This window comes from Mixophyes fleayi, chromosome 2, assembly GCF_038048845.1.
Source record: "Mixophyes fleayi isolate aMixFle1 chromosome 2, aMixFle1.hap1, whole genome shotgun sequence".
Lineage (NCBI taxonomy): Eukaryota > Metazoa > Chordata > Amphibia > Anura > Limnodynastidae > Mixophyes > Mixophyes fleayi.
The window spans coordinates 334,043,356-334,056,552 of record NC_134403.1 but is presented as its reverse complement, the minus strand read 5'-3'; the positions used below and the strand labels follow the sequence as shown (position 1 = coordinate 334,056,552).

Sequence of the window (13,197 nt, the reverse complement as noted above, 5' to 3'; positions counted from 1 at the left end):
TGAATAAAATAGTTAATGAGACAATAGAAGCTAACTCTTATTTAAATGGAAAGGATGCATATAGAATTGCTCAGGTACAGATGGTGGACTAATACAAATAGAAACATATGGGTAAATGAGGAACAGCAGGCTTACTGAAAGCAAGGGCTTCTCCACAAGTGTGACCCATTAGTTAATTAATAAAATTACATCCCATCATGCTCAGGGTCGTGTATAAACACTTGAAGGTTTGAAGACTAGAGGAAAGTCTTACTGTGCGAGGAAAAAGTCCTGTGACCGAGAGTGGGAGGATGTGATGAGAGGGCAAGAGAGACGCAGATCTTGTGGAGAACGGAGGTGTCTAGTTGGGAGATATTTTGAGACAAGTGAGGAAATGTATGTCGGTGCAATTTTGTTGATCATCAGCAAGGTATAGCAGACGAAGGAAACACATACTCTAAATTCATGATATCCAGACATAAACTCGAAGTGCATGACAAGCAACTGCAGATCAGTTGACTGCAAATTTCTACCTATGGTGCAAACAGACAGTTTAATCAAAATCAGTTTGCACAGAAAATAGTCAGGTTGCAGCAGATAAAACACTCATCACACCTAGAAATGACAATTGACAGACAATTGACTACCAAGCAGCGGAAGAAGGTGATATGGTCAGATGAATCATCCTTCACCATGTTCTCAACAAACGGACCAGTGCTCCTGTAATAACAACCCAAGGACCCAGTCTAAGGAACTGTATTGCCTGGGTACTTGTTTCCAACAGTAGAGGGTTCTGACGAGTCTGTAATATTGTGGGGTGCATATTCCTGGCATGGTTTGGGGATAGTCCTACCCTTAAATGCACAATGCCCCATGTTGCAACATTTTTTTGTATTAATAGGAGAGGTGTCTTTCTGTGACATTGCCCCATCCATGGGAAGTGTATAGTTGCACATTGATTTGATGAGCATGCTATTTGTCATGGTCCCAGAACACTCCCTGTACCTTGGCTGAGGGACAACCACAGTTCTTTATTAATGAAAATATCTATCACTGGCTAAAGAATTGAATATTTCTGTGTGTGCGCTTGTTTTTAGCCAAATCACGTATATCATATACAAGGAAATTCCCAGTCCAGAAAACCCTCATTTTGGAGCTTGCACTAATAGCTTTTTGAGTTTTAAGGACCTAATTACAACAAGAGTTTGAAAATAAAAAGTACTGGCAATTTTTTGAGGCATAAACAGTCAAACAAAATACTTTAATACAACAAACACAGAAAATGTGACCAAGGTATAAATAACTGAAGTTGAATACTGTTGATACATAACAAAGCCTTACCTGTTGTTATATTGTGACAGCAAGCAGATCTCCACTTCCTCTGGAGGGGAATCGATATCCTCACTTTTGTTGCTGTCACTATGTAAATGAGAAAAACATAGAATACATTAAGAACAAGGGATGTATTCGGATGAGAATGGACAGCCCTGTAACAGCCCCTTTTGACAGACAGCCACTCTCAGAGGATCCCACTAGCCAAGTGTGATACCCAAAAACTACGAGGCATTAGGACCCAGTAGAACAGGATTGTCTCGCAGCATGATACACGAGAGATTCTAGCATCCAGTAAAAGTCCAGTTTGTAATACTGCTGAAAAGTTCCAGGGTTTTTTGAAAGAGACTGTTAAGAGGAGGAGCCTCAGAGTGAGTGATTACTGAGGGGACATTTTGTGAAAAGAGACATGTTTTTCTGCCATGTTGTGAGGAAAAGTGAGGCAAGAGATATTGCTGAGAGCTAGACTGCTAGAGAGGGCTGAGGTGTGTTGCCAGCCAGAATACTGCATGTAAAAAAGACTTGAAGACAAGGGCTGATACCAGTGAGTCAGATTGGAGCTGACAACTATCTACACATCAGGAAACAGGTTTGTGTATTCAAACTGACTGTGTATTCTTACTCACTACGCAGTATATCCTTCATTTTAAAAGATGTGAGCTAGATTTACAGAGACAGGCTTAACAAGGGGAGTACCTTACCCATCCTTCCAGTACATACCTGAGACAGTAACTACTATTTTTTAACACTGTACTGAAGTTACAAGACTGCCATTATAAAGGTGTGCCCACATTATAATAAAAGTGCCTCCTGTACGGTTCTAACGTGCAAATTTACAAAAGTCTGGGCAGTGAAAACATCTGTGCTAAATTGCTCTGCAGAGGATGGACTTCATTAAAGGGGACTCATAGCCTGTGATATCACTTGCTTGTGGTATATTATTTAAAATGAATGTTCTTTATGAAATTAGAGACTAGAACTGTATTACTTTATTCTTAGACTGTTTGTGATTATTATAAAAAGGTACTCAGTGTACTGTGAAGCAAAGTTGTAATCAGATTGTTTAAGTTATAGAAGTATTAACATATAGGAATATTACTATTGCTTTTGCTATTCTGAAATAAGGCCTCATAGTGTTGCCCATAGTAATGGCCAAGTTAAATGCACTATAAGGCACCATGACTGACACCTCTGTTAGCTAAGGCCTGTGAATACTGTCTTTAATTCTTACTTATTGCTAATCATTCTTTGTTGAGTAATATTATAGTGATGCATCGTTCCTGTATCACTTCACACATTTGGTGCCCTACTTGTATTGGGTTCTCTGTCCCACTGCCGTGCTGTGACAGAGAGAAGAGCATCTGGAGACCAGGTACGATCTGCACCACAATTTAACATCACCTACCTATATCAGTGTTACATTTGGCCACCCCTAACCCAGCCTATGGTGGATGGGAAATATTCAACGTATAGAAGAAAGAGTGAGAGCCAGGGATGCTGGTTGATTTTTTTTTTGCTTTGAGCCTGGGAAGAACACCAGGGTTAAGGTCTAAGCTACTGCTGGACTGAGTATCCTGCTGGTACATCTACAGCTCAAAAGAACTCATTGGATCTTGTATTCTGCAAGTCAGGACATCCAGGTGACTGAAACTCCTTAGGCTAGTGGAGTAAGGGACAGATAATGTGGTAAAATGCCTGGCATATACTCTTTATGCATAGTATTCTAGTGATTGGTTTTTTTTTTTTTTCAATAAATGTACGGCTGGACCTTTCTAACTGCATTTGCCTGTGTGACTAAAATAACCCGAAGGTACTGAGTATGCTTCCTTGTCATAGTAAGGCACCCCTGGGTGGCCAGCCAGCATGAAGTAGGTATAATTGGGTCAGATAAACTCAGTATCTTCACACATGCTAAGACACATTTATATGTCATAACGCAAGGCTGGATGTTGCACACGACTTAAGGGATAACCAGGGGCAGAACATAGCATCTCCGGGCCTGTGACAGGCCAAGCAAAACGGCTGCTCAACTCCATTTTATGTGTGTATTATGAAATGCTGAAGTAACTAAGGCAAGACCGGGGCATGTCAGCTTGTCCAAGTGCTAACTGCGCATATACAGAAACAGAAACTATTGGAAAGTTCCGTGATACAACACTATCTGTGGTTTAACCAAAGCCCTTGTTTTTGCTTCACTGCTTTTGCACCTGCATGGTATAAGGGTTTTAAATTGTTGAATGTTCATAGCTGTACCAATAAGAAGTTTTGAATCCCAATAGAGAAATAGGATTAAATAAGAACCAAACTGCGCTCCTTCCAATAGCAGCTATACTAATCTAAATAGGAATACACACTTTTCAAAATAAACAATCACTCCCTAAGGGGAAATTATCCAAATTGATCTGCATGGTCACGAGCCGCCGCTACTCTCTGCCCTCTCTGCAGCTAAGCCAGGGACGTCACCGTGATGACCAGGACGTCATTTCCTCTTCCGTCCTGACCGTTGCCAGAACAATGGCCGGGACGCCCTCTGTCAATAGCGCCACGTCCCGACGTGATCTAACAGCCCGGCGCATGCATAAGTTACTATAATACGGTTACTATTTTTATATTTTATATGTGTGGCCTTTTGTTTGGGTCTATCTTTGTGGCAGATTTAGGAGTGTGTAGAGACATTTTACAACTCCAAGGGGAGCTCTGTTATGAATTAAATTGGTTCATTTATATATTTATACATGTTCCTGGGTTATGTTATTCCCTATGCCAGTTCTAAACTAGTAGTTAATTAGCAGCCTCCTGAGCCTGGTTGTCAGCCCTGTGCCTTCTCCTTTCTGATTGGCCCATCAAAGTATTTAAGACAGGAAGTGCTTAGCCGGTCCCTTGGTTATCCTGCTTGCAAGTTTCCCACGACCCTAGCCTTTTCCTGACATCCGCCTCCAGCATTGTGCTTACCTCCTGCGCTGTCTTTATTTAGAGAAGCTTCTACAACCTTGAGCTTAAGTTTGGGGGTATCCAAATACCTTCGACCAAGTATAGTTCTACGGGAAAGGCGGCTGCTAAAGGTGAAAACCTCTGTTAGTCTGGTTCTAAAAGCTCATCTATAACCGCAGTCCTAACATGCATGGGACAATCTACTATCAATATATACATGTTTATGTAACACATAGTACTTGTCATTATCTAAACAGTATCACGCGATGTTTGTGTTTATATTTTTATACATGGTTTATTGCACTGGAAAAGAAAACACTATGTGACATTTCAATATGGTTCATTGAAGGAGGACTTGAGATCTTCACTATTCATATAAGTATTTTGTTCACTTATCATAGTATTGTAAATGTATTTAACACTAATAGCGCTTGAACATCTATTTTCTTTTTTATAACAGTTTTGAATCATGTTTATACCTTATATATGATACGAAACTAAGGGTACCGAATATCACTATCAATAAAAGCTGGGTAGCTGCGACACACGATGCCGCTCACCTGGACCGACTGCAGATGGTGTCAGTGTCATTTATTGTCTATCCAGCACAGAGGAGAACAGGACCCTGGAAATTGCTGGCTGAACATATTGCCAAGCATACTATTGGAAGCCAAGTATCATATTATATTATTTTTTATTTGTTTGCAATGAATGACTATAATTTAAACTTTGTTGTCTCAAGTCTTTAGCTCATTGCAACCTGAAAGAACCTGAAGTTTCCACCGGAAACCAGGTCCCATAGCAAAAGTTGGGGTAGGGCCCAGCAATGCCAGGTGAAACCACGCAACCTGTTTAGATGCGGTCTTATAAATAAAAACTATGTAAGGGTTGAAGCCCAACACAACAGATTCATAATACAGTTCAATTGGTACTGTTAAACAAGGAATATAATGATATTAGCAGTACGCGATACTACTTACTAGAATGAGATTAATATAGTTCATTCAGATAGATACAGACGCGATTCAACCAATCAAAATATACAAGAGGCGGAACCTAAAGAAAACCTGTCACTTACTGGCAGATAGTTCTGTCAATCATATAGGATATCGCGTCTCTGATTGGTGTAACGAGCTGTCGTCACTCTACAAACCCCGGACTGACAGTATATAAGAACAGTCAGAACAGTCTGTCGGCTTGCCTTGACTAAGCACCACCCTGCGAAACGCGCATCGGCATCTCTGCTGGGTACACTTGGGTACACTACTCATAGTCTGCTATCATGGATCACAGCTTTCATATATAGCGCATTCAAGCTGAAACAGCCATTATAGGCAAGACTGTCTACTTGATCTATTATCCCTCAGTTAGTTAGGGGTTAGCTAGTTAGGGGTATGTAGGAGGTCAGATAACTCAATACCTCACCAGACTCAATATTATAATAATATAGACCACATAAATTTTTATTAGTTTGATATCATTTTATACTTCGCTGGTCCTTTTTAGATTTACAATTAATAAAAGTTATATTTTATTAGATGTTCAAGGCATACATACAAATAATTTAGGGACACTCAGTGCACCTTGTTTAATAAACCTCTGTTCTCTTTTTTGTTCCAAACCCCAACAGCACAGAGGGAGCTTCGCCATTCAGGATTGGGGCTTTTTTCAATTAGCATTTAAAATAGGCATTAATATAGGTTGCATATTTCTTAAATGATTGTGTTCACTTACACACATAGTTCATTAATTTATAGAAACTACCTTTGGTTTCTTTTATTTCTATATTTAGTAATGACCCTGGTTTTAATAGTGGTATGCTGTGAAAAATGTGAATTCTGTAACATCTGCAGGGGCAAAGACAAAAAATAAAAAAAAGCGAAAGCATGCGCAGCACCACCGCGGACGTTTCTTTGACAGCGCCAAGGCTGCTGGATAGTACAGGGGCACTTCTTTAGCGGAGGGGAGGGGTTTCTGGAGAACCAGAAACCCCCCCTGTGTGCGCCCCTGATCTGTGCCAGCAAAGTTTTCACAACACCAAAAGGTTTGAGAAACGCTGCTAAGGCTCGTTCATAGTCATGCAGATTATCTATCATAAACTACTGTATGTCACGGATCTGAATGCCAGAATGGTTTAATGGGCAGGATCCTGCCGGAATCTAGATACAACACCCTAGTAAGGCGCGGAGTCTACCGAGGAGACGGTATTCACCAGGGACCAGTCGCATGGCGGTTTGGGCTTAGCTGCGTCTTCCTCACAGGTCGCGGCTTTTACTAGAAGTAACTTCTTAGAGGAACAAGTCAGGAGGGTCAGCAATAGCAAACGATAGTAAGGTGTCAGCTCCGTAGACAACTGGTTACCACTGGAATGACGGCTGGAGCAGGTAAGCGCGCCAGGGATCGGGTATATGGCCCGATCGCCCGGTGTGCGACACTGTAGATGTCTTGAACCACTACAAACAACCATACAATGTACCTAAAGGCATTGTCCCCTTTTTGAAATGCTCCCCTTTAAGTCCTGCTCACAGTGCAAGAGGTCTGAGTCCATCTAATCCTATTTAAAAAATGGCATTTAATAGAATGTCATTTTCTACATTGGGCAACACTAAGGAGAGGTTGCACCACTGAATGCAATATAAGTCCAATAGCTGCATTTATTGATATTGCTGAGAGACACTTCACAGACTTCTTAGATCAAGTCATTCCAAGCTAACGATGACAGCATATGTGAACTGAATATGTGATTATTCTCTAATTATATGCCAAGCAGTTTAAACTGGAATACCACACTGTTTTGAGTGTACGAAGTGCCTCCCACCCCTATTGTCTACAGCAATTGGTTTGTCCCTTTAATCTTGCGAAATAATCAGCACAACTTTTTATTGCATACAGAGAATATCTCTCTGTTTAATTTAAAACCAGTTAGAGAGGAAATACCACTTGTTGTAGATGTGATTACATTTCCCCTAAAGAGATAGAAAGACAAACCATTACCAAGATACAGTCTTCCATTTTTAAAATGTTCCTTGTATGCTGAAATTCCAGTTGTATTCAAATACAGGGATGGTGGGGATTTCAAATATAAGGCCTCATTTAAATGTAGACATATGTCTGTTTTTTACTTTGTGCAATATGCGCCTTTGAATACTGTGCGTACGCACCAAAATTGGGTACACATATGTCCGTCTATATGTTTTCGTGTATTGTTGACTTGCGTCTTCCTATGTCTTGAAAGGCAGAACAGGTTGGGCTTAGTACAGTAAGGGCATGTTCACATAATTCTGGCACAACTAGACGTGGAAGCATCCGCAGATATGACTTAGGAGAAGTATCTCATGCTGGTGCTGGGGGACTGCTGCAATGATGATGATGACTGTCAGCAGCACCATCTAACCACTTCTGATTGGCCGATTGCATGCATTTTATAATGAAAATGGACTTTCACATTTATTAATAACACGGTCAAGACAATACTCTTATTTTTCTGTATGTATCACTTTACTAGGGGCCTGATTCATTAAGGATCTTAAATGAAGAGGTATCTTATTTCAGTCTCCTGGACAAAACCATGTTACAATGAAAGGGGTGAAAATTAATTTTCTGTTTTGCACATAAGTTAAATATTGACTGTTTTTTCATGTAGCACACAAATACTTGATAGCTTATTTGCACACTGAAATTTAAAGTTGATATTTGTGTGCTACATGCAAAAACAGTCAGTAGGGGAACCCGACGTGGGGATCCCGTGAGGCGTTGGCATACATTGCATGAGAACCTATAGTGTTTGACCTCCTGGTTAACTCCAGGCCAGAAGAAATGTAGCAACCAGGCATGGGTTTTACGAACCCCAAAGTAGCTAGCATGGGGGAGGTCATGGGCTAGTGCTAGTAACCGGTCGACGGTACTGCTGGGGAACAATCATCTGTTTCCTAGCCACTCCTGGCTCTAGAGGGTCAGCTTTGGTGGGCACCCGGTACAACCTCCCTTCTTCCCACATGATCCTATCCTCCTGAGGTCTCCAATCTGTCCTTTCCACCGCACTGCAGAGACCATTGAAGGATGGGTCAGTCCGTTGGGCTTCCCTAAATGCAATCCTATCTACCTCCCCCCAGATTCATGTCAATGTCAGATAAGTCTGGTAGAGCGTTACTCACCTACAGCAGTTCAAGGGGTGTGGCAGCTGATCCAACATGGACTTCTGGTGCTGTTATGTGTGGGTCCTTGGGAGATGTCTCCAAAGCTCATGCTCGTGTGATAGCTCCTACAAAGTAACTGGCTAATCCACCACCCAGATCATTCCCCAGAATAACATAGGTAGGTAATCCATCCAAAAGTCCCACATTCACCTCCCCCGAACCCTGACCCCAATCCAAAATAACCCTGGCCATGGGGATAACTGTAATCTGGCCTTCCGCCATTGAAATTTTGATTTTCCATTTCTTTAGCCATTGAATAGGTGGGACTAAACTGGGCAGTTTCAGAGTAATGGAAGCTCGCGAGTCCCGGAGTTTCTGGCCATTCACTTTTACAGGCTGCAGGTGTCCCTTCATATTTGCAGGGGTAGCCTTCCTGATTGCCACTACCACCGCCACCTGATAGACTACTTCCTCCGCCTTTGGCCCATCAGGATCGTAGTACCCCTCCCCATGATGTTCCTTGGCACACTGAAGTCTTCCTCCCCGTGGGCAATTTTTTTGTATATGTCCCGGTTGTTAACAAGTGTAGTACCTCCTAGGGTCTGATACTGCTAGACCACGAGGTCCGGGTGCACTAGAATGCGCAGCTGGGGTATGTGGCGACATGGGCCGTGATGTAGGCGGTGGTGTATCTCGATCGGGTGCAGTCCTTCGAATAGTTGCCCATTCACCTCCGCTAGGTCCCCTCCATCAGGGACAGTTTGCCAGGAATTCATCGGCTAATGCTGCTGCTTTCTCTAGGGTAGTGGTATTTCTGTCCACCACCCACTCTCTAATTTCTGGAGCCATTATATTCATTAGCTGCTCCAATATAAAGATGTTTTTAATGTCCGTTACAGTTGTGGCTTGCTTCCCTTCTAGCCACTGATTACAGTTTCTTTGCAATAAACTGCTAAATTCCGTATAAGAAGAGTCATTGCTTCTTGCCATGGTTCTGAACTTAGTGCGGTAGGATTCTGGGGTGACCACATATCGAGCCAACAATACTTTCCAAATCTCCTGGTAGCCTCTTCCTTGCTCTGGGCTCAGGACATGGTATGCCTCCTGAGTTTGGACCATCAAACTAGGTATCAAATATTTCGACCACTCCGCCACAGGTATATCATGCAATGCCATCATGGACATAATTAACTGAAGGCGAGTATCAATGTCCGAGGCTGATTCCACAAAGTGTGGTATATCGCGATATCCTAATTCTGTCATCCTTCCAATACTGACACTGATGCCATTGCAAGTACCATAACCGGCCTACCCAGCACTGCTCCCAATACTGCTGCCCTCTCATGTGTGGCAGCTCCTGGTCCAAGTATATCCAACCAAATCTGCAGCTGTTCTGTGTTGCCGAGAGTTATTGCAGCTGCCTGGGTTGTCATCCCACCGGTTCCATTACTGGGTTCCTCTGATGGGTCCTGAACCGCGTCCTCCTCCTCACCAAGGTTTTCTACATCATAGATATCACCAACAGAATCTCATTATTTCTTGTGGTCAGCTTGGTAGCAGTGAGGCGTACCTGGTAGAAGAGGGCTTTACATAAGTACCTGTCTCGCTGTTATCAACCCAACAATCAGCAACTGAGAACCCAGAACAGAACTTATGGTGTGGGATGTTTTTCACCATTTACAGCTGCCTTTCCCAGAACCACACTGTTCACTGGTACTCATATGCCCCTTGGACTTGATCCCAGTAGTGTATAGTTATTAACAGTTGTGAGTGAAGTATAGTCAGGAAAACTCGCAACTATGGAGCAATACGCAGACAAAACAAGACAAAAATTACACAAAAAGAATGGTCAATTGGCAAGCCGGGTCAGAGGGCAGGAGAGGAACACAAAGTCAATAAACAGGCCGAGAGTTCAAGGGCAGGCAGAGATCCAACAGCAGGGTCCAGTGAACAAAGCCAAGGTCAAACACAGAAATCCAGCAGCAGAAGATATACTAATCTATACAGGAACTAGCCTTGGTAAACCTAATACCAGCAAGGCAATTATGGCAATGGGTGTAGTTGTGTAGGTTCGGGCAAATCAGTTGCTGGGTAGAAATGATGTGAGCAGAAAGTGAGACTGATCAGTTGATGCGTACAAATCATGTGAGCAGAGAGTGTTGACTGCTCAGCAATAGATTTCTGAGACAACAGAGCAGCAAAAACATAACACTCACATCCACTTATGTTACATATGCTTTGGCCAGGTATGCCCCTTGGCAGTACAGACGGGCAGAATCTAACTCGAAACTCCATTCTGATGTTATAAATCAACTAAAGGTTTCAGATTCATCTGTGGTTTTGAAGCCTAGCCAGCAGAACAGATTGCATAGAAATCCTTAAATCTGCGAGTTTTTCATAGGACCTAACAGGTATGAAGATCCCTAAACCATTCACTCAGCATGGGCACCCAGGGCTTTTTCCAGTAGCAGGATATGAGTCTTTTGTACTGTAAAAAGTATACTAACAGAGCACTTATATGTACTTATAGATTCACTTCTGTAATGGAAAAGGACCCTTACTTGGTCATGTAGTATCTCTGACCTTCTGATTTTCTTGGAAAGGGGTAAAACTGAATTGACATTTTTTCATTATTTATGCCCATGTCCCCCATATGTGGAGAAACGATCCTTCACCTCCACACCCTTGCCAACAAAATGAAGCACATTCAAAAACACAGCATTCAACTTATAGAACTTCGTTAGCATCTAGATAACAGCTTAAAGTTAGAATTTTGTATTTTATAACTAATAATGTTCTAAAGATAGAACCTTTATCCATTGGGGACTTGATATATGTCTGCCTATCTAGAGCACCCCTCCTATCCCTCAAAGTATGACTTTGAGCTAAGAGCTATTTATCAATCACAAACAATTGGGCTGAAGAAGGAGTTCATAATTATTTGCAGCTCGCCAACAGAGCAGAGCAGCTGTGACGTGACTCAATGGGGTATATTTACTAAACTTCGGGTTTGAAAAAGTGGGGATGTTGCCTATAGCAACCAATCAGATTCTAGCTTTCATTTATTCAGTACTTTCTACAAAATGACAACTAGAATCTGATTGGTTGCTATAGGCAACATCTCCACTTTTTCAAACCTGCAGTTTAGTAAATCTAGCCCAATAAGTCTTCCTTATCTCTTATTTTGCAAGTTTATTTTTACAGTATATTATGTTATTACCCTTATATACTCATCTTTTAAATTACTGAAAAGAACCTATAGTAAGTAAAAAAAAAAAGAAAAAAAAAAAAAAAAAGGGAAAACTCCCAAATCAAAGTAGTTTTTAGAGATTTGGTAATAGATGTTAGTCTAGTAAGATAAATGTATCATTACCAGGAAGAAACTGGAAGCACCAACATAAATATTTAAGTAAGAAACATACAACTTTTGTTTCAGTTTCAACCCTATCATTTGCCTTGCTAATGCTTCTCAATCTAGCCAAATCAAAACACCCACCGTCATGTTTATCCTGAATTACACACGTGGCACTTAGTGCCAAGCTTTAATAATTAAGGACAGGTTTTTAGATTTATTTATGTGTTTGAAAAGAAATGTGCTGTAAACCTGTTATTTTCTTCAGGAATGACCCCCCGCCAATAAATAATTATCTCTAATAGTGTTGCAAGGAAACTTTAAATTTCGCAAATTGTCACAGACACACAGAGCTACACAAGGTCTTCTAATCACTGAAACCTTTTCATTTCTGAGGCATGTTCCCACCCAGTGCTGGAGTTTTGTATTTATAAAAGCTCCTGTGTCAGAGAATAGGTGCAAATATATTACACATAAGATTCAACAGATTTATGATTGTTTAAGATTATTTCTTCCTCTATTGGAACATTAGTTTTCTCATGACGCACGTTTGCAACATATTATCAAACACTTACATAAATACATATATACATTTGTTGTAGTGGAAGTTAGAAAAGAAAATAATGTAGCACTAATCTCATGGCAACATCAATCTGCATTTTGAAAGAAGATAAATGTGTGTACATACCAGACAGTAATGTTTGAATCCATAGGTTTTGAAAACACAGGGTGAGATTTGCTTGTTCCTGACGAATCTGTGGTGTCGCTCCATTCAGGTGTTTTAGAAGTCATTTTGTCAAGTTTTATATCTATGAAGAGTTTAGGTAAATGAAATATGCAACTCACTTATTATTTTGAGCAATCCATTGCCTGTCTTGGAAATCTGAAGCGCTCACTGTGTAAGGTGTTTAATATCGGATAAAAGTGCACAAAGGTAAAGTGAATAAGGTTCAGGGAGGGACAGTTCCCTACCCACTTAACCTGTTATGTTGCTAATGATGTAAGTAAGCTGTCTTTTCTGGCACACCCAGAAATAAAAAATATATTGTAAAATGTGAGTATATCAATATGCTTGGCTCTCTGCTTTGAGTTGCTTAATGAGACATTACTTTGTCTGTACTAGCATAAATTAAGATGTTATTTGACTTATTAGACATAATTAAACACTGTTGCATTTTTTAATAATATGTGCATCAGATGTTTCCTTGAGAATAGAGGTATAACTTTGTACTAAGGAGAAAACAATAATAAATATGTGACAGTCATTCCTTTATTTGTGAAATATTACACATTCAGAAATACATTACCAATGAAGGATTAGCATTGAAACTGAAATACTTTGATATAACTGTAAAGAGCAAGAATAAAAAATGAAACACACAAAATTGCTGCATACTAGCTAAGTTGCCTGTAGCTTAATAAACATTGTATCTAGTGAAAGCACATTACAAGGCAAAAAATATATAG

At 40.8% G+C, this 13,197-nt stretch overlaps 1 protein-coding gene across 1 annotated transcript in view; it reads right to left on the bottom strand.

The window, feature by feature from the left end:
* Positions 1–12,658, bottom strand: part of LOC142139392 (transient receptor potential cation channel subfamily V member 3-like) — a 41,369-nt gene extending 28,711 nt beyond the window's left edge. Inside the window, exons 1-2 of the mRNA XM_075196957.1 lie at positions 12,419–12,658; positions 1,321–1,398 (exon numbers count right to left, since the gene is read on the bottom strand). Of these exons, the coding sequence (XP_075053058.1) occupies positions 1,321–1,398; positions 12,419–12,522 (182 nt within the window). The 5' untranslated portion in view covers positions 12,523–12,658. The remainder of the gene's footprint in view (positions 1–1,320; positions 1,399–12,418) is intronic.
* Positions 12,659–13,197: the final 539 nt, after the last annotated feature.